At 41.5% G+C, this 22,345-nt stretch overlaps 2 protein-coding genes across 6 annotated transcripts in view; one reads left to right on the top strand and one right to left on the bottom strand.

The window, feature by feature from the left end:
- Positions 1-20,518, top strand: kat5.L (K(lysine) acetyltransferase 5 L homeolog). 5 transcript variants are annotated; one of them, XM_018257694.2, is made up of 15 exons: positions 1-157; positions 3,646-3,712; positions 3,928-3,996; positions 4,403-4,548; positions 8,214-8,285; positions 8,429-8,509; positions 8,655-8,708; positions 9,720-9,806; positions 14,859-15,137; positions 15,935-16,024; positions 16,113-16,253; positions 17,510-17,603; positions 17,695-17,854; positions 18,626-18,707; positions 19,665-20,518. In XM_018257694.2, exons 1-15 carry the CDS (start codon positions 149-151, stop codon positions 19,797-19,799), a joined length of 1,566 nt encoding a protein of 521 aa, XP_018113183.1. In that variant the 5' UTR covers positions 1-148; the 3' UTR covers positions 19,800-20,518. The 5 variants fall into 5 exon arrangements, with proteins under 5 accessions (XP_018113183.1, XP_018113184.1, XP_018113181.1 ...); XM_018257695.2 differs by having other exon boundaries at positions 3-157; positions 14,889-15,137; XM_018257692.2 differs by lacking the exon at positions 1-157 and adding an exon at positions 180-881 and having other exon boundaries at positions 8,658-8,708.
- rnaseh2c.L (ribonuclease H2 subunit C L homeolog) overlaps positions 20,082-22,345 on the bottom strand; it is a 14,428-nt gene continuing 12,164 nt past the window's right edge. The window contains exons 5-6 of the mRNA XM_018257696.2: positions 21,668-21,787; positions 20,082-20,766 (exon numbers count right to left, since the gene is read on the bottom strand). Coding sequence (XP_018113185.1) covers positions 20,746-20,766; positions 21,668-21,787 — 141 coding nt within the window. The 3' untranslated portion in view covers positions 20,082-20,745. The remainder of the gene's footprint in view (positions 20,767-21,667; positions 21,788-22,345) is intronic.

Consider the following 22,345-nt stretch of genomic DNA (forward strand, 5'->3'; position numbering starts at 1 on the left):
TCCAAACAAAGGACTGAGGAAATGTTCTAAAGGCGCGCAGAATGTTCTGCATAGTCAGGCGCGATTTCTTTGCCCTTCGATACGGTTGTCAAGGAAGAGGGAGGTGGCTTTGAGGTTGGAGAGACGGAAGTCGCTCTAAAGAAAAATCATGGCGGAGGTAAGGTTTATTGTTATCGCGGACGCAGAGACAGAAATTGATCACATAGGGCAAGCAAATGGCTTGTTTATCTGTATGTAACTCTGATAAATGCACGGCGCGAGGCAGCGCTGTATGTAGTCCCAATGTTTATAATGGCTTCCGGTAGGTGCGAATCACTAGTAACATTTGCCCATTTATATTCTCCTATAGTGACCGGGTTATTTCATGATTTCCTCAGAGAAATACTGCCATATTGGTCCATTATATTTGAGGGTTCTTTCAGTTGATCTGTGTATATTTATCCAATTAAAAATCTTCAGGGCAGGGACTTGGATTCTACATGTTCTATTATATATGAGTTTTAGTCACTGTGTTGCACATACACTTCCCACTTTTTTTGTTGTACTTGATTATTTAAAGGGGCAGAGAGTGTCAAGAACAAGTATTTGCCATTCCCTTATACACTCCTAAAATAGAAGAATAATAAATATTTGCCATTACATTATACAACCCTAAAAATGGAATTGCCACCTGTCTAGTTTTTTTACTGTGACCTCTGTATTTTCAAGGCGCCGGCTGGGTTAAAACCCTTATGCTCCATATCCAATGTTTATATACGGGTTTCAACATTTTGAAAACCGTCCAGAAATCTTCCAAATTTCGTATATCACGCTGCCCAAAACATCATCACATCGCTACCTGTGTGCCGCCATCAAACGTTTGTGTTAATAACCTGGCAAAGGTGACAACTGTAGAAGAAAGTCATATCCTACAGCAGTGCTGTTCAACTTCTGTGGTACCGAGGGCCGGAATTTTTCCGGCCTACATGGTGGAGGGCCAGTGTTAGCCACTCCCTGATTTTAAACCACACCCATGTTACCACAAGACCGTGCCCACATTAATTGTGGTCGCACACCAAAATACCAAATGGTTCATGCTCTCTGCAGGGATATCACTCATATATGAAACAAGTTGTTATATTAAGAGGTACTCTTAAAGGAACAGTAACACCAAAAACTGAAAGTGTTTTAAAGTAATGAAAATATAATGTAGCGTTGCCCTGCACTGGTAAAAGTGATCTGTTTGCTTCAGAAACACTACTATAGTTGATATAAACAAGCTGCTGAGTAGCAATGGCGGAAATTGAAAAATGGCTATATGGCACAGGTTAACAAATGGATAACAGCATTATGTTCTACAGAGCTTATCTGTTATCTGCTGTGTAACTTAAGCTGCTGTGTAGCCATGAGGGCAGCTATTCAAAGGAGAAACTTTGAATAGCTGCCCTCATGGCTACACAGCTGCTTATTTATATAAACAATAGTAATGTTTCTGAAGCAAACACAGCAGTTTTACTATTGCAGGGCAACACTGCATTATATTTTTATTATTTTAAAACAATTTCATTTTTAAATCCTTTAAATCTATATGCCTCGTCCTCCCCTGTGGATAACACCGCAACCCCCCCCCCCAGCACATGATTAAATACCTTATTGGTCCCTAACAATAATTTTCAAATGCTAACAAACCCCTACCAAGCTTATGTTCCATAGGCAGAGTATGGCACACACAGGGAGCATAGTACAGGCAGAGTGTGACACACACAGGGAGCATAGGACAGGCAGAGTATGGCACACACAGGGAGCATAGGACAGGCAGAGTATGGCACACAGGGAGCATAGGACAGGCAGAGTATGGCACACACACGGGGCATAGTACAGGCAGAGTATGACACATACAGGGAGCACAGGCCAGGTAGAGTATGACACACACAGGGAGCATAGGGAAGGCAGAGTATGGCACACACAAGGAGTATAGGGCAGGCAGAGTATGGCACACACACAGAGCATAGGACAGACAGAACAAAGCAGGAGACGGGGAACCTATTAGGACCACTGTAAGATGTACACTATACTATATAATGCTGGTGCCCCATCAGCAATTTGTTTAAGGTGTGTTTATAGTCTGAATTTGAGGTGCAAACAATACAGGGGCTAGTTAATCTCAGTATTGATAACTTTTAAATCTTACACATGGTAAGCAGACAAAGCAGGCAGACGTTCATGGGGGGGGGGTCTACCGGTCTTACTCTATGGGGCAATTCCAATATCCCACACTTCAAAAGTCACTTTAGGAGATGGCCTAGGGTAGGAATAAGAACCCTAGGGGACACTATCTAAAAAAGTGGATTTATTACCAGAAAACAACTTTAAAAATCTAATCTCGGCCTCCAAATAAACCAGATGGTGTTACAATTTAAAGGACCAGTAACATAAATTTTTTTTTTTTTTTTTTTAAATTTGTTTGTACTTAACAAAAAAAAACACCAAGACACATTTAACTTTAAATTCGCAAAGTCTTTATTAAGAAATAACTCACCGATTTTCCGCTTGTGCTCCTCTTCAGAAATGGGGGCAGGGCGACGATCCATCACGCGGCGCTCAATTTCCTGGCTATCTCCTATAGAAGGCAGGGAGGAGAAATCAAGCGCCGCACGATTGATCGTTGCCCTATCGTGTTTCTGAAGAGGAGAATAAGCGGAGAATCCCTAAAGTATTTGTTGGCTTTTAATAGGTAACAACTTGTCACTAATACAGCCAACATATCTAGCTAGGGGTGCCCTGCCAAAATATAGAACTCTAACACCCAAGCAGTATAAATTCAACAAACCTAGAGATTCTCAAGTATATGGTATTGTACGTAATGTATCCTTTATACCAGTGCCATACAATGTGCTCACCTCTTATGCACTTGTAACAGAGAGAGAAAAAGCAGGAAATTGTCTTTCATAAACTGATACTGTCATGGTAAAACATGTTTTTTTCAAAACGCATCAGTTAATAGTACTACTCCAGCAGAATTCTGCACTGAAATCCAACTCTCAAAAGAGCAAACATATGTTTTTTTTATATTCAATTTTGAAATCTGACATGGGACTAGACATATTGTCAGTTTCTCAGCTGTCCCAGTCAAGTGACTATTGCCTGCACTTTAGGATTGAACTTGGCTTTTACTATTGAGTGTTGTTCTTAGATCTACCAGGGAGCTTTTATCTTGTGTTAGGGAGCTGCTATCTGGTTACCTTCCCATTGTTCTGTTAGGCTGCTGGGGGAGGGTTGATATCACTCCAACTTGTAGTACAGCAGTTAAGTGTGACTAAAGTTTATCAGAGCACAAGTCACATGACTGGGGGCAGCTGGGAAACTGACAATATGTCTAGCCCCCTGCCAGATTTCAAAATTGAATATAAAAAAATCTGTTTGCTCTTTTGAAAAATGGATTTCAGTGCAGAATTCTGCCAGAGCAGCACTATTAACTGATGCGTTTTGGGAAAGAAAAAAAAAAACATGTTTTCCCATGACAGTATCCCTTTAATGTAACAAGGGTCCAGTTTTGACCGAAGCAGGTTTTCAACTAAAGAACAATAGGATGTTATCAGGTGACAGTATGTAGCTCTAGATAATTGTCGGCAGTTCTCTTGTCATTTATCCTTAACTGCTTTTCAGGCAGAGATTGTAGAGGGCTGCAGATTGCCTGTGCTTCGCAAGAATCAGGACAATGAAGTTGAATGGCGTAAGTATTACATAAATTTAGACTCACTGTAATAAGTTTTATAGAAATATAGCAGTTTTTGTATTTGTTTATGGGTAAAGGAGCGTAGAATTCAGTGTGTCCTTAATTTATATGGGGGAACTCCATGCAGGCACTTTGTGGAGGAAATGCATGCATTCGTAATAAAATGTAACATTTTTGTAATGGCTTCTGTGTCTCTGTTTAATCCTTTCTAGCACTTGCTGAAATTCTGAGCATCAAGGAACTTACAGGGAAGAAGCTCTTCTATGTGCATTATATAGACTGTAAGTTGATTTCCTAATTGATGTTTCACTTACCAGTTTTGGGAGTTTAACTCATTGGGTGCTGACATAGTAATATGTAGGACTAATTACTTAATTGTATTTACTGAACTAGAAATTTGATATTCTTTTTCTGCTTTAATGCAGTCGATTCTGTTAGCTTTATGACCTTGCCAAAATAATTGATTATATTTTTAGCTGGCAAAGATAAACATATTACTTTATAACATGTTCATTCCTTTTCTGTCAAAATTTTTTTCTTTTACTCGTCTTTGTTTCCTTTCTCCTGTTGCCATTATTTTCCTCCTGCATTCTACAGTTCCAACCTTAAAGAAAAAGCTAACAGCTATTGTTTCTCCTATTCTTATTGATTTTCTATGATAAAGTTATCTTTTTTTACTTCTCCCAGTCAACAAGCGTTTAGATGAGTGGGTTACTCATGATCGTTTGGATCTTACGAAGATTCAGTTTCCAAAGAAAGAGGCAAAAACTCCTACAAAGAATGGACTGTCTGGATCAAGACCGAGCTCCCCTGAGAGAGAGGTGGTGGTGGTGGTAAGTCATTAATGAACAAGTTAAATAAAAGTAGACCCAATACTGAGCCCTGAGGGACCCCACTAAGAACTTTACTCCAAGTAGAGAATGTACCATTAACAACAACCATCTGTACCCGTTCCTAAAGCCAGTTCCCTATCCATAACCTCATTATGCCCAACAGACCATAGTTTAGAAAGCAGTCATTTGTGGGGCACTGTATCAAATTCAAATAGATCACATCTGCCCCCCCCCCCACTGTCCAGCATCTTACTTACCTCATCATAAAAAGCAATCAAATTTGCCTGACATGATCTATCCTTCATAAAGCCATGCTGATTGCTGCTCATAATGCCATTCACTAGGACAAAATCTTGAATGTGATATATAAATAATTTGCCCCCCAGGGATGTCAATCTTACTGGCCTATAATTGCCAGTCTGGGATCACAATCCATTTTAAATATAGGAGTTACATCAACTTTCCTCCAATCCATAGGTACCAGATAAAAGCAAATCTGAGAAAACCAGAAATAAAGGCCAGACTAAAATTGAACTATGCTCTCTTTGAACCCGAGGGTGTATTCCATCTTGATACACTAGTTCTTTTCTTAGTGCTTTTAGTACATGTTAAAACTGCTGGGTGTGTTGCAAGAGGAATTATGGATTTATTTCTCTATCAAAGCTGGATTTTGAAGGGTAATTCTTAATTGTACACTTTTTCTAATTCTTGGAAAACTACCCAGCTCTTGTATTGTAATACAATTCCAATCCCAGCTACATTATAATTGTTTAACTCGTCTAAGTGGTTATTAACTGCCTGAAATCTCCTATACATAACAATGCCGTTATAGCTAAAAGGCAGCATATGACAGCAAAGGTCTCCAAGTTTACTGTTGAGACAATGACTCTTGTCCTTTAAAAGATTGCAAATCAAGCCTTCCTGGAATTAGAGAAAGACCTAGAATGTCATCAGAAGAATTCCTTTAGTATTACACAGTGGAACCCAAAAACCATCATGGGAAGCATTTGAATATTCTGGGAAGAATGTCTTATTTGCATCTTTAAATTATGATTTAGAAATGGCATACTGATTCCTCTGCTAAAACAAAAAGTAAAATTTTCTGTAGATTCCAGTGAAATGATTTTATATAATGAAGCGAAATCACCTCATTTAGCTAGAGGGTCAAAATATATGAAATACTATAGAATAGATACAATGTCTAGTCTTATAGCTTGCACTAATTGCTGCTGAGATGGCAATGTTCACCAGTTTATAATACTACATTATCAAGTTCTTAATGTAAGTGCCATGAGACAGATGTATGACCAGGGCCGCTTCTGCCATGAGGCAAGGTGAGACCCTTGCCTCAGGCGGCTTCAAACGCCCAGTTACAACGGGCGGCAAAAAGCCGCCTCTTGTAACTTTAAGAGCCGAACATCCGGGTTTTAACCCGGAAATTCGGCTCCGCTAGTACAGAGAGTGCCATTGCGCTTACTGCACTAGCCATATTGCCCCCTTAGACCGCTCCGACGCTAATTTTTAAGTTCAGAGCGGGAGAGGAGGGGGGCGGCATCTGGGCTGCTGCTGTAGGCTGCAGCAGCCCCAGAATTGGCGCTGTGTATAACTAATGTCTTGTCAGTATTCAGAAAAAGGCAACAACATGTTACATTTGAAATTAGCAATTGACTGTCTGTGCCAAACTATTTTAATTGGCTCCTATGAATATGTAAATTATAGAAATGTGTGTAGGTCAAACCAGACATTACATTCGTGGACACCCACTAAGACATAAAAGAAATAAGTTGCTTGTTGAGAACATGGAAAGAATTATGAAGTGAGAAGAATCAATGAGAGGTTCACTCCCTGCAACTTACATCATCAGTGTGCATTTCCCTAATCTCCCCAATTCTGTGCATCAGGGAGTGGCCTCAAGGGTTATTTTAATGACTGCCCCAAAGGTAAGAAAAATTGGATATCGCACTGATAGTGTCCATACTTAAACCATAAAAGACAGCTAGGACAGCAAGATAAATGTAATCTTAAAGGGGCGGTTCACATTTACGTTAACTTTTATAATGCTATAGAGTGGCCGATTCTAAGCAACTTTTCAATTGGTCTTCATTATTTATTTATTTTATAGTTTTTGGCATATTTGCCTTCTTCTTCTGACACTTTCTTCTGACTCCACCTAAAAACAAATACTCTGTAAGGCTACAATTGTATTGATATTGCTACTTTTTATTACTCGTCTTTTATTTCAGGCCTCTCCTATTCATATTTCAGTTTCTTATTCAATTCAGTGTATGGTTGCGTTTTCAATAGTCGCCCAAAGTTGCCTCCGTGAGGAAACTTTGGGTGACTATTGAAAACACATCGCCGCGTGTGCCTATGGGAAAACACGATGAGGCAGTTCGGGGAGATTGTCGCTCAGAAGACGAGGCGATTAGTCGCCAGGCAACAAAACCTCCCCGTATGGACTAACCCTTAAAGATAACTGCTGATATGCTGCAGTGAGTTTGTGAACCAGAGAAAAGATGTACTCGTGAGACCCTTAATAGCCACCACCCATTCCAGGCCTGTATTTAAACAACCTCTTGGCAAGTGAATTTGGCCACTAGGTTACTGACAGGGTTCTCCCTTGTATACTGTGTAGAAGTGGCTTAATGTGGAGAAATGATGTTGTGCCAGCCATGTTGAGAGTTTCAGCTGTCCTTATTGGTACCTTCATTTCTCTTTTGGTTGGGACAAGGCATGTTTTGCTGGTCTAGATGCTTTCCTATTCATGTTTTCTAGTTAGAAAATGTTAAAGGAGAAGGAAAGCTACCAAGGCAGTTTATTGCCAATAGATTAGCCACAACAGTGCAAGCTAGAACTCCATTTTTATTCTTTAGAATGCTTTTCCATACCTGAATAAACAGTTCTAGACACTGTCTCTGATTGTTTAGGATAGCAGCTGCCATATTAGCTTGCTGTGACATCACTTCCTGCCTGAGTTTCTTACTGCTCATAATGCTGAGCTCAATTTACAGCGGGAGGGGAGGAGGGAGAGGAGCAAACGGAGCATGCTCAAGCCCTAGCCCTGGAGGTTTAAGCCGAGAACAGGTCTGATGCAGAAGCCCATATGTATACAATAGAAGGAAATAAATGTGGTGAGCAACATTACTTTGAGGGTTTACTGGTGTATTTATATAGACCTTTCTGATAAAGCTTACTTAGTTTTAACCTTTCCTTCTCCTTTATTTATGGCTGATTCCTCCAGGTCACTGGGAGCTTTGGGAAGTGTATAGCACTGGCAACCGGTCCATAGACCAGTTAAACAAAATCCAAGACATTCTATTCATGCATAAGCTGTGACTTGGTGGGACTTGTCCATTCTGGCTGTCCATTTGTACTCATTAAATAGCCTCCTACCAAATACATGTCACTATTTGGTTTGACTGAATCACGCAGCAGCTTCTGGTATAGCATTCTGGTTTGGGTTCTTCACCCTTTGCTGTTTATAAGATGATACATGGCTGGTTTCCAGGAGAGGTAGATCTCCGGATGGAGGTGCTACCATGTCTGTTTTTTTTTCTTTTGGTGCCCTGTTTCCATGTAGAGTAAGTTTATACTACTTAATTTGTGTTTCTCACAGAAAATAATTTTACTGCAAGTACAAAAATCCCCTTTTCTTTCTTACACAGAGGAAGATTCCTGAGCTGATCCCACCTCCGGCTGTTGTCCCTGCAGCAGGCGGAAAATCTCTTCCTGTGCCGGTAAAACACATTCCTCTCTTTCTATCACTCCCAAACCACTATTTATTGCATACAGACCTTTGATATCTTCCAAAACTGATTTTCCTTTTCTTTAAAGTGCAGTACATTCACATTATAACTGTCTTATTTTTCTCTAACCTCAGAAGCGGAAGGTGGACATTGTACCTCCTGCAATTCCAGTCCCACCTGCTCCAGAGACAACCCAGGTCTCTGTCTTCCCACAGGTAAAACTGCTTATTTAAGGCTTATTTAAAGCATTTTTCCTTAACACTTTAAAGTGGCATCTCAAAAGTCATGTAAAACCTGTAATAGTGTATGTTATAGACAACTCAAAATGAGCCTTATATGATGCATCCATTTGCTTTTCAGCAGGCGCCCTGTGATGTAGCTGGAGGCAGTGCACATACAGTGATGCTATCTCAAGTAAGTTACTGTTTTCATGCACTGGAGCTAATACAGTAAAACCTCAATTTTACATCCCCTGATTTTATTTTCCCTCATTTTACATTGTTGTTTTGTGGTCCCACCTATATATTATACATAATACATTTAACTGATTTTATATTTTCCTGGATTTTACACCATTTTTTTCTGGTCCCCTGTAAAAAGTAAAATGGGGGTTCTACTGTATAAGCTTTAACATGAATGAGCTAAAAGTGATTACCATATTCAATTTCTTAGCAATACTTTTAGGGCAATGTCAGGTAGAGCAATTCTGAGTATTTCGTCCTCTGACCTGCAAGGAAGCCCAAGGAATAAGGGGGTAATTGCAAGATAAGGCCTTGTCCATCACTCAAACAGATCCACCTTTTTTGTAATTTTTTTTACCATCACAATTGCTATGAACCCTTAAATGTGTTTAATCTGTACAGAACAGGAATATCCATCCTGTAACCTTGATGTAGTTGAACACACGGGTGCTTCGTCAATGAGGCGAGTTGAGGCTGTCGCCTCAAGGGGCAGCGCCCCACTAGGTACCAGGGGCAGCAAAAATGCTGCTCCTGGTACTTTAAGAGCGAATTTCCGAGGGAGGGGGGGCAGCAGCAACTGCTGCTGCCTCAGGCGGCGGAGGGGCCAGGATCACACCTGTCAATTCCAAAAAAGCCTATTTATCAGCACAGAGTGACCTGGGCTGAATATTCCTGGATTACACCATACCTTATAACTGCTCTGTGTAACTGAATGATGATTATCTTTGTGCTAATCAGTAAGATGTATCATATTATTGCACATTTACTCATCCCACAGCCACCCCCTCCCCCCATTAGGTTTATGGCACTGTAATAGGCAATGCATTTATCATTTAAGTGAATGTGAAACAAGGATGGGTGGTTTGATTGTCTGATCTTGACTGCAACAATTGGAATACCTTGTTTATAATGTAAATACTCACTATATTTAATTAGAATCTATTTTTTTTTTTTTTTTTTTTAGAATGGTGCAGTGCGCAGACCCAGTGCTCCTGCTCCTGTAGTACAACCTGGAAGGAAGCGCAAATCAAACTGTCTGAGTGCAGATGAGGTAAGAACCAACTAACTATCCTGCCTAATCTGTCGCTGTCCTTCAGGCTAGTTTGCCACAATCCTCCTCATTGCCTTAGAACCTCCCATGAAGTTAGCCAGGGTTATGGATATGGTATGATGTTAGGAAAGAATAGAACAGGAACAATTCCCAAAGGATTTTCCATGGGCTGGACAGAGAGAGATGATGATAGCATGGGTACTTGTAAAGTAAATTCATAAGGAAAATGTGAGGGTATTGAGGCTCTGTAACTACATTGCTGAAAATGGATCAGTTTGTTTCTTTTAGGGGATGCTCATGTATCACCTGGTGTGACTGTAGCGGATATAGCCTGCTATAATGCTTCAGGTGCTCTGAATGCCAATATTGCTTAGATTGGCTTATAGCCGTATAGATGCCTTTATCTTCCCCCAACTTCTGCTAAGTGTCGTTCCTGCAGCATTCATTAGTAAATGTCTGTGGTGGCTCTTGCTGGTGTAGCTGTAGGCAGAAGGTTGCTATGGGACTGTCCTGCTGAGCCCTGTACCACCTTCCTTAAAGGAACAGTTCAGCGTAAAAATAAAAACTGGGTAAATAGATAGGCTTTGCAAAATAAAAAAAATGTTTTTAATGTAGTTAGTTAGCCAAAAATGTAATGTATAAAGGCTGGAGTGACTGGATATGTAACATAATAGCCAGAACACTACTTCCTGCTTTGCAGCTCTCTAACTCTGAGTTAGTCAGCGACTTTAAGAGGGGGCCACATGGGACATAACTGTTCAGTGAGTTTGCAATTGATCCTTAGCATGCAGCTCAGATTCAAAAGCAACAGTTATGACTCATGTTGCCCCCCATCAAGTCACTGATTGGTTACTGCCTGGTAACCAACCAGTGCAATCCAAGAGAGCTGAAAAGCACGAAGTAGTGTTCTGGCTATAATATTAGACAACCAGTAACTACAGCCTTTATACATTACATTTTTTGCTAATTAACTATATTAGAAACATTTTTTATTTCTCTTGCCTAGATTGGGGGACACAGGCACCATGGGGATAAGGATCCTGTTGCTGGAGGATGGACACTAAACAGTTAACGAAGCTCCTCCTCCGGCACTGGGCTTTATCCCCTGCCTACTTCCTGTAACCCTCAGTTTTTCTTTAGTGTCCTCAGAAGGAGGACGGATACTTTGGCAGGGAGAAGTGGTATAGAGGCATTCATGTACCATGCCAGCTATGGGGGTCAGTGTTACCTTTTCCAGAACCCCCCCCAGCCGACATCATCCTAATTTTGAGGTTGACTAATTATTTTGTGCCCTTTAGAGCCTTCCCGCTCCACGGAGGTCTGCAGGCTGAGACTCCCCTCATTGCCCTGTGACTGCTGGATCCCGCTCTACGGAGGCCGCCGAGGGCATCCTCTTAGGCGGCCGCCTAAGACACTTTCGGGAGGTGTGGGAACAGCACGTACAGGATCCCTGGGTGCAGAATATTGTAGCCCAGGGTTACCTCATAGACTTTGTTCAGATTCCCCCACCACGGTTCTTTGTGTCCCGCCTGCCACCAAGGGAACCCAAGCGCTCTGCATATCGATCTGTCGTTCACGACCTTGCAACCTCGGGGGTCATACAACACGTTCCTCCCTGCGACAGAGGTCGAGGATTCTATTCCAACCTCTTTATTGTACCCAAAAAAGACCATTCTTACCGTCCTGTATTGGACCTCAAGAAGGTGAACAGATACGTCCGCAAACAACATTTCAAGATGGAGTCTGTGCAATCAGTTCTTCTGTCCCTAGACAAAGGGGATTTCATGGCGGTTCTCGACATCAAGGATGCATACCTCCACATACCAATTCATCCCAACCATTACAGATTCCTTCGGTTCTTTGCCGCAGGAGAACATTGGCAATTTGTGGCTCTTCCCTTCGGACTCTCCTCCGCTCCGCGAGTCTTCACAAAGGTGATGGCGGCGGCCTTGTCAGAGCTGAGACTCCAGGGAGTGGGAGTCATTCCATATTTGGACGATCTTCTCATCAAGACCCCGTCTCTGTCCCAAACCTCAATCCACCTTCAGAGGGTGATGACAACTCTATCCCAGCTGGGTTGGCTCATCAACCATCAGAAGTCAGTATTCACACCCTCACAACGGACGGAATACCTTGGTCTAACGCTGGATACATCCCGGGGGAGGGCCTTCCTTCCCCCGGACAAGATAATTTCCTTCCGCTCTCGGCTCTTAGCTATTCAGAAGAACACGTCCATACCGTTACGAATCGCCATGAGAGCCCTGGGAACGATGGTAGCCTCCTTTCCAGCAGTGCCTTATGCTCAGCTTCACACCAGACCGCTGCAGAGGCTAATACTGCAGCACCAGAAGAGGGTCCACGGGAACCTGGACCGCAGAATACCAGTGACGGGCACAGTTCAAGATTCCATGTCATGGTGGCTTCGACCCCTGACGCTACAGTCCGGGAAACTCTTCCCCAACCACTCGTGGACTGTAGTCACGACGGATGCCAGTCTCCAGGGCTGGGGAGGGGTCCTCGACAACCTCACTGTTCAGGGCAGATGGAGCGCAGAGGAAAGCTCCCTTCCCATCAACATCTTAGAACTCAGGGCCATAAGGCATTCCCTATCCCATTGGACAGCCTGCCTGAGGGGTCGGCCGATTCGAGTACAATCAGACAACATGACGGCAGTAGCCTACATCAATCATCAAGGAGGCACAAGAAGCCAGGCTGCCCTAGCAGAGGCTCGACAGATTCTTCTTTGGGCAGAAGACAATGTACCAGCGATATCGGCCGTACACATTCCAGGTGTGGAAAACTGGGCAGCGGATTTCCTCAGTCGCGAGACGGTGGACCAAGGAGAGTGGAGCCTTCATCCAGAGGTGTTTCAGGAGATCGTGGCACGATGGGGTGCGCCAGAAGTGGACCTGATGGCCTCTCGCTACAACAACAAACTGCCACGATACATGGCAAGAAGCAAGGACCCGTTCGCGATGGCAGTGGACGCGCTCGTCGCTCCATGGCCATTTCGAAGGGTGTACGTGTTTCCTCCCCTGGCCCTACTTCCGAGGGTCATCAGAAGGATAAAGGAACAAGCAGTAGAAGCAATCCTGGTAGCTCCCTTTTGGCCCCGAAGACCCTGGTTCGCGGAACTCATGCTTCTAGCAGCAGAGGCTCCCTTCCGCCTCCCAGTCAGGGAAGACCTGTTGTCACAGGGACCGCTGTTCCACCCGAATTCTCCACGGCTGGATTTAACGGCGTGGCTCTTGAAGCCCTCATCCTTTCCAACTCAGGGGTTCCCACGGAGGCCATACCTACCTTGATGAAGGCCAGGAAACCGGTGTCTGCTCGCATCTATCACAGGGTGTGGAAGACCTTCATTACTTGGTGCGAGAACAACTCGGAGAACCCACAGGTCCTGCATGAGGGAAACATTTTGCGTTTTCTGCAAGAAGGCTTGAATAAGGGTCTGGCCCTTAGTTCTCTGAAGGTTCAGGTTTCGGCACTATCCATCTTGTTTCAGCATCAGTTGGCGTTGCGACCTAACATTAAGACCTTCCTTCAAGGCGCTCTTCGGCAGGCACCTCCATATCGTCATCCTGTCTCTCCGTGGGATCTCAATTTGGTGCTGTCTGCTATGCAAGATCCTCCATTTGAACCTCTCCGGGAGATCCCTCTATATACCTTAACATTAAAGGCAGTGTTTCTGTTAGCAATCACCTCGGCCAGACGGGTGTCGGAGCTAGCAGCCTTGTCATGCAAACCTCCCTTCACTGTATTTCATGAAGATAAGGTGGTGCTGCGACCAACTCCAGAGTTCCTTCCCAAGGTGGTATCGGATTTTCATATTAATCAGGATATGGTGGTGCCGTCCTTTTGTCCACATCCCAAGTCGGCAATTGAGAAGAAGCTTCACACGCTTGATTTGGTGCGCACATTGGGAGTTTACATTTCCGCGACTAAGAGTATCAGGAGAGTGGATAGTCTCTTTGTCATTCCTGAGGGTCATCGCAAGGGCCTACGCCCTTCTAAGGCTACAATCTCAAGATGGATCAGGACAGCCATCATCAGAGCCTATGCAGCGAAGAGTAGAACTCCGCCGGCAGGAATCCGGGCTCACTCCACCAGATCCCTCAGCACTTCTTGGGCGGTTCGTCACCAAGCTTCCGCTGAACAGGTTTGCAGGGCGGCAGTGTGGTCCTCAATTCACACTTTCTCCAAATTCTATAAGATACATTCCTTCGCTTCAGCAGAAGCAGGCTTTGGGAGACGGGTTCTTCAGGCTGTTGTTTCCTGAGCCCGGGGGATTATAGGTCCCGCCCTCATGGGTAGCTTTGGGACGTCCCCATGGTGCCTGTGTCCCCCAATCTAGGCAAGAGAAAATGGGATTTTTGTACTTACCGTTAAATCCATTTCTCTTGTACTACATTGGGGGACACAGGCCTTCCCTCCCTGTCTTTCAGTTTAATCATTCTAGTTCTAGTTCAAGTTTAAAGGGGGTGAGGTTTCTCCTCTGTTTGCAAGTTGACTTCTCCGGGTGGTCCTTCCTTCTTCGGTCAGAAAACTGAGGGTTACAGGAAGTAGGCAGGGGATAAAGCCCAGTGCCGGAGGAGGAGCTTCGTTAACTGTTTAGTGTCCATCCTCCAGCAACAGGATCCTTATCCCCATGGTGCCTGTGTCCCCCAATGTAGTACAAGAGAAATGGATTTAACGGTAAGTACAAAAATCCCATTTTCGCACGGCCTATCTATTTACACAGTTTTTATTTTAACACTGAACAATTCCTTTAAGGTATTAAACACAATGAGAGTCACGTTAGGCCCCCAAAGTGATCTTTTGTGCATCGTGGTTGACAAGAACAGGTATGTGTTGCTTCAGATGTTTGTGAGTTTTATTCCCAGTGTTTTCTGTTGGATTCTAGCTATATAGAGATAGATAGATATATACCCAGGGTTAAATCTGAGCTGATGGTATTGATTTTATCTGCTTTAGATATTGATATAATGCACATTAACCCTGGTTGTTACCCATAGCAACCAACATTAATTACCTTTAATAATATATTTTTAGGCAGTAAACGCCTCACTTCCTTCTATGCAGGATTCTCAGGACAGCTCTGATGGAATTCCTACTGCACCTCGTATGACAGGGAGCTTGGTATCTGACCGCAGCCACGATGACATCATTACACGCATGAAAAATATTGAGTGCATTGAGCTTGGTCGTCACCGCCTCAAGCCTTGGTATTTCTCACCATACCCTCAGGAGTTAACAGTATTGCCTGTCCTCTATTTATGCGAATTTTGCCTGAAATATTTGAAGAGTCTTAAATGTCTACAAAGGCACCTGGTAAGTGTGAGAACTAAAATGCAAAATAATGCAAATGAAGGGTTTTTACTCCTTATGAAGCACTACTAAGGCAATAGCCCTACCACAAGCAAGAGCAGGGACAAACAATCCCCAATGCATGTGCCTTATCAGGAATACCGTTTTGTTCCTTTGCTTATCCAATACTTTTTTTTATTTTTCTCACAAATTCTCTGGGAAGCAGAGGGACTTAAAGGGGTTGTTCACCTTTACATTAACGTTTAATATGATGTAGAGAGTGATATTCTGATAGAATTTGCAATTGATTTTTATTTTTTATCATTTGTGCTTTTAAAGTGTTTTAGCTTTTTATTCAGCAGCTCTCCAGTTTGCAGTTTGAGGAATATGGTTGCAAGGCTCTAATTTACCCTAGCAACCATGCATTGATTTGAATAAGAAACTGGAATATGATTAGAAGAGGGCCTAAATAGAAATATGAGTAATAAAAAGTAGCAACAATACATTTGGGGTCAGTGACCCAATATGAAAGATGGAAAAGGTCAGAAGAAGGCAAATAATTCAAAATCTCAACAAAAAAAAAAGTTGTTTTGAATTAGCCATTCTATAACATACTAAAAGTTAATTTAAAAGTGAACCACCCAAGTGAGTAGAGGCCTTATACTGTACTGGAATAGTAAGGCTATTTTTTGAACAGTTTGCTAAATAATATACCCAGGCTTAAATCTGAACAATGCTTTGAAATACTGATGGATGTGTGTATTTTTTCAACCTAACTTACTGTTACTGTTGCATGGCCAATTATTATTCTGTCCTTTTAGACAAAATGTAACCTACGCCACCCTCCAGGGAATGAGATCTACAGAAAAGGAACAATATCCTTCTTTGAGATAGATGGACGCAAGAACAAGGTAATTTCTATACACATTTCCCCCTATTAAAAAAATAGTACATTAGTGTACTTACATAAATATGTGCTTATTTCACTTTTTGTTTCAGAGCTACTCCCAGAATCTGTGTCTTTTGGCAAAGTGCTTTCTGGACCACAAAACTTTATATTATGACACAGACCCTTTCCTCTTCTATATCATGACGGAGTATGATTCCAAAGGTTTCCATATTGTTGGTTACTTTTCCAAGGTAAGACCCTGAATCTGTTAACTGTCGGAATTCTGGGCTGTTTACTCATTAGGATGAGAAAGTGCTAGCAGTTCCTGATGAAAAATTCTTACCCTTTTGATGTTACGACTTCAGTAAGATAAAACAAAAACTCTGTGTTGCTGTACATTGGTTCATTCAGCTAGGGAGGCAGAACACAAACAACAAGTTTTAAGTACTCCATGGGCAAAGAACTGGAAGGAATTTCCTTTAGTGTTCAGGGCAACAGGAGAATTTGTCTGCCTCATTTTTGTCTCTGCCTGAGTTAGCAGGGCCAGTGTAAGACTGGGACATCAAGGGTCTGCCAGCAGTAAAAAAAAAAGTCCTACCTTCAGTAAAACTAGCTCTATCTTGCACAAAGTTCATTATTTTAAATACTTTATTTAAAGGAGAAGGAAAGGCTTATTTAATTGGGGATACCAAAATTTAGTCACCCCCCAAGTGATTATATATACTATAATATACGTTGCTCCTATCAGCAGAAAACTGCACCGGTTCGGGTTTTTTTCCAGTGAGCACCACAGAGCGATCAGCTTTCTTCTTTCTTCAAATTTCCTGGGGCAGACGCATGCACAGTAGATCAAAATAGCCGACTTCTTCGTTAAAGTTCAGCTTTTCATGCTACTGCACATCCACATGACGCCAGAAGCTCAGTGGTGCTCGCTGGAGGAACCCGGGGCTGGTGCAGTTTTCTGCTGATAGTAGCACCGGCCTGGGGTATGAGGTAAGTATATACAATCACTTAGAGATGCCTAACTTTTGGTACCCCCAAGTACATAGAGCCTTTTCCTTCTCCTTTAATACCCTCTGCTTCTGGTCTACTCAGAAAGGCAAAGGGTGACATTCACTGTGCAGGATCCAACACGCAGCGTACAACTTCTCCTCCTAGCCCCAGCAAGTAGAGAAAAACCAGAAGCCAGCTGTTGCAGCTGTGTTAGAGAAGAGTGCGCTCACTTTATGGGGTCTTCTTTAGTACTTAAATTCATAGCTGACCTCTGTGCTGCCTTTACTGCTCACAGCTCTTACAGAGATAACTCATTCTAACAGGATGAAAAATCCTCTCTACAGGATAGAGCTAGTATTAGTGCAGGGTAGAATTAATTTTTTTTGTGTTAATTTTTCTTTAATATAGCCAGAAGAGCACTGGTTTTTGCCCACTAGATGGCAGTTCACTGAAGTCTTTTTATACACAGAGATCAAAAATATAACTAATCCTCTCTACCCTCTTCCCAACACAGGAGAAAGAATCCACAGAAGATTACAATGTGGCCTGTATCCTAACCCTGCCTCCCTATCAAAGAAGAGGTTATGGCAAACTGCTTATTGAATTCAGTGAGTCTGCTACAACTGCTCTAACTCTTAATTAGCACTTCAACTTTTTGTCTTTCATCACTAAACATATACATATATTTTTTATCATCAGGCTATGAGCTGTCTAAAGTTGAAGGGAAAACTGGAACACCGGAAAAACCACTATCCGATCTTGGGCTTCTTTCCTACCGCAGCTACTGGTCACAGACAATCCTAGAGATCTTAATGGAACTTAAAACTGAAACTGGAGAGAGGCCTCAGTTTACTATAAAGTAAGAATCCAGCCTAATTTAACTTTTTGATGGCTGAAAGCGGTCTGTCAGGCAGTTTCCATTAATTATATGGGCAGTTTTGGTATTTCCTTTCCAGTGGAGAAACTGTCAGGTATGACGTTAGTTTTGGGGGTCCACACACACAACTGTGCATATACAGACCAAAACAGAACGGTGGAATGGCTCTGAAATAAGGGATTTTGTTGTCATTTTTAAGTCCCTCCTAATTTGTGCTATGACTGAGAGCTGAAAATATCTGTACATGCCTTGCCTTTTAGCTAGACCGGGGTATTTGAGAGATGCAACTTTGGCAGAGGGAAAGACCCTAAACGTCTCGACTCTTTTCACTGAATGGGAAGCTTCTCCTAAGAAGGGCAACTGTTTCATATCTTAGTGGTATTGCTCCTATTATAATTCAGTGGGACTGCAGCTTTAGTTTTTTACACATACAGTAGCTCCCCATGTGTTGCAGCAGTACAACTGGCAGTAACCTTAAACTTAGAATCAAGGCTTTCTGGAAAATTGATCTAGAGGGACCAAGTCGGCAGCTTTTATCGGTCCACCTTAATTCTGAGTAATTGTGCCATTGTATTTTTTTTCTTAAATTAAATTATTACAATTAAATCTTCTGGTAGTTCCCAGTTGTTTATATTGCCAAATGAGCAAGAGCAAGGCTCTCCCTGAAGAGGAGACAATATGTATTAGCAGGCTGTGTTGTGCTGAATAGTAATATGGTTCCTGTGTAAATAATGTGGTTTTTATCCCCCACAGTGAAATCAGTGAGATTACAAGCATAAAAAAAGAAGATGTCATCTCCACGTTACAGTATCTGAATCTAATAAATTACTACAAGGTAATCACTTGTAAGGAAACACTAACCCATAATAAATATTAGGAATATAGGGCAGGGGTGGCACTAACATTTTATTTATACTTTACCCTTGTATATTCTTAAACATCCTAAAAATGTCCATTCAATAAAGCAATTTAGAAATCTATATGATAAATATGTTACACAATATCCAACAAAGTCCCATGACCGTCACAGTGGAATCATTTGTAAATAGCGGTAAGTATTACTGGTGTAATAAAACTTCAGCTCCAGATTCCAACGTGAATTCTGCAACGTTATCATTTACATACAAACTATGTACGGCTTATACAGTAAAATCCAGACTTTACGTTTTTCAGATGACTGGAAAAAATGTAAAATCAGGGAAAATGCAGATACGTAAAAACTAGGTTTTTCTGTAATAGTGTAAACAAGAAAAAAAAAACTTAAAATAAGGGACAAGTCACATTCACAGGTGAAAAATTTGTGAAATGCAGGAAACCATGCTTAAAATCAAAGATTCTCCCACTGAAATAGATTAGTACATGGAGGGACGATAAAATTCACTGAATCTCTTTAGCAAAATTTAATTCAGTCAAATCCCACAGCTGTAGGTATACAGAAGCATCACAGTAGACTGCTGATTTGTTTTGATTGTGCTGGGGACACACAGGAAGTAGAATGTCATTTTACTTTCAATTTCCTTGTTTAGTAAAAAAAAAACCAATAGCCAAGAAGTATGTTTAGCCAAGCCCTGCTTATTAAACTTCTGTTTTGAAAAAGATGTGTAGCTCCCCTTTAAGTTGTGACATGAACAGCATTCACCTATCACTGCGCACAAGGCAGATTTTCTCTCAAAAATAGCCAGCATTTTCAGGATTAAGTCTACCATTTGTACATACAACTTACTATACCATGTGTGGACATGGCTGTTTAAATGTATTGTGATCTTTTTTTTCTTCCCCCTCCCCCCAACAGGGTCAGTATATCTTGACGCTTTCAGAAGATATTGTGGAAGGCCATGAAAAAGCTATGCAGAAGAGAGTTTTGAGGATAGACTCCAAATGTTTGCACTTTACACCCAAAGACTGGAGCAAGAGGGGGAAATGGTAGTGGAAGCAGTAACGAGAAATCGGAGACAAAACAAGCCTGTCTGATAGGCAGACGTACCATTGTTACTCTTATTAGAGTGCTGTGTTACCTACTTTTTTTTAATTTCTGTTAATGCAGGCTAGTTTCATAGACATTCATACAAATCCATCATATTTCCATTTCACAACCAGTATCTGGTAGACATCTGGACTTTTAACCGCAGCCAATCAGTTATATCATAACTTTGTATTTAGGACTTCATGTAAATGAAAGGACGCAAAGCAAAAGAACTGATGTGCTAGGTAAGCAGTGCCAAACATTTGACCTAGGTCTGGCTAATTAGTTTATTTATAAAAGTAGCTGAAATATCAGTGAATACAAAAAAAAAAACACCAGTTCCTGGAAGGAGAGAGCTAAAGGTCTGTGTTTTATATGCCCACTTTTTGGCCCCAATAGTTTTCTTTACAGTGGAATTGTATATCTAATAAAGTAACTTTTTCAGATGCTACAGGATGGCACTATTACAGGACAACACTGGGCAGTGCTGTTCTGCAGGTTAAGTCAGTGGTTACAATGTTTAAGTCAGTGACAGGGTTAAAGACTAAAGTATGAATATTAATAGTAGCTGAGATGACAGATTTAATCTAGGGTGGGAAGGAAAGCAGGACAGTGAATTACAAACAAAGCTGGAATTGTGCAGTGTAAATATATGTTGTAAATAAAACTTTTTAATACCAAAACCTTGTAGCAACTGGGTATTAATTATGCTTCTTTAGACAGTGGTGGTTGTATTGTGCACGCAGGTCATTGGTTTAAAAAGTTACAATTATAACATGAGTGACACAAGGATGTCGCAATACAATTTGTTTGATTTAAAATCTGACAATGAAATAAAGAAGGTAGAAAAAATGTATTTGGTTTACAGGTAAACACCCAGACAAGTTTCATCCTGAACCAGAGAAGTCTTCTACTCAACGGGTGCATGGATCTGGAAAACATGCAACAAGGATTAAGTTATAAACAGGGTGTGTGACAGTTTATTGTATGTATAGAATGCAGCTGTGTAATTATTCTATGCTTATAAATGGCAATCATGCAAACTGGGAGTCTCTCCTATCATGCCTTAAATATAGACTAAATAGATGCTTTGCCTGGGGGATTACAGTGGCATTAAAACCCACCCCAGTTGATCGGCCCAAACAGGCGACAGCAGATGTTTTCAGGCTATTCTCTGCTCCATGTAGCTGCACACAGGCTGAAATTGTGCCTTTCAATGCAGCTACACAGCAGATGCCTGTCTACAAAACAAAGGCTGAGAGAAGTGGAGCCAACGCTCAATGTGACGTTGCCCTAAAGGCATAGTCTTGTCAAAATAACCATTCTGTTTTTGCCTGAAAGCAAAGTATTTAGAAGTTATTTTCTGTTTGTGTATTTCCTGATAAAAAGGACCTTCCCTTTCATGTGTCATCTATGGAGACATTTCCTTCATTGGCCACTTGTAAGTGGCTAATGAGACATATACATGGCACTAGTAACTGTAGCCTAATAAAAGAATCACTGAACACTCGGGGTAATAAGTAGCAAAGATTGTCCCGCACAAGGCTGAAAGGAGGACCAAAACAAAACCGAGACTACAATAATCTTCACTACTTGTAAATTCCCTGGGTGCACTCCCTTTTTTTGTATAAAACATTGACTCAGCTTCAAAACCCCGAGATTTTTTTGCAGCCTTTTTTGGTTTTCATTGTCTAATTCATGATAGCACCACTGATAAGAGTTCTGCACTATACAAGGCAGCAAAATGAGCTCTCACCATAAAGTTTACCCTCAGGGACCTTTAAGCCAGTACAAGAGTAGGAACATAATACAGAGTACAAAGTGCCACTTACCGATGCGGCTATTTTCGGCCATGCTAGTGACATTACAAGAACATCATCTGCTGAAGGTGGAGTCTCGAGATTCCATTGAGTAAAGGAGCGGAAGGTGGATTTCACTGTGAACAAGCGATCCTGAGACAATGCAAGAAAAAATTAACAAGTAATAATAATAAGTAAAACAGCATAACTTTGTGATAAATAGGAGTCTGTGAGGGAATTCTTCAACACATACATGCACCCTAGAAATAAGTGTACGTGTGACATTGCCAGGCTAGAAATGAAAGTCTAGAATGAAATGCAAGTAAGAATACTTCTAAGTACTGAAGTATTGTAAATAAAATAGTTAATATTTTTTTCATTGAAATTTTCACAATAAAAAGCAAAAAGAAAAAATGACCGCTGCTAAATTGCAGTCTTGAAATCGAATTGGTCCGTATTCGGCTGAATCGTACGAATCGAAGGAATAGTGCATTCGATTCGAAGTTTTTCCCCAAGAAAACTACGATTTTTCAAAGTCCACCAATTGACTCCAAATAGGTTTGAGGAGGACCCTCAGTCTAAAACCGCAATTCGACAGGTTTTAGATGGTGAATGGTCGAAGTCGAGACAGTACATGATAAATTTCGATATTCGAAGTTTCGCATTTTTTTCAAATTTGAATCGAATTTGGACTATTCCCTAGTCGAAGTA

The sequence above is a fragment of the Xenopus laevis genome, chromosome 4L (assembly GCF_017654675.1).
Source record: "Xenopus laevis strain J_2021 chromosome 4L, Xenopus_laevis_v10.1, whole genome shotgun sequence".
Taxonomy (NCBI): domain Eukaryota; kingdom Metazoa; phylum Chordata; class Amphibia; order Anura; family Pipidae; genus Xenopus; species Xenopus laevis.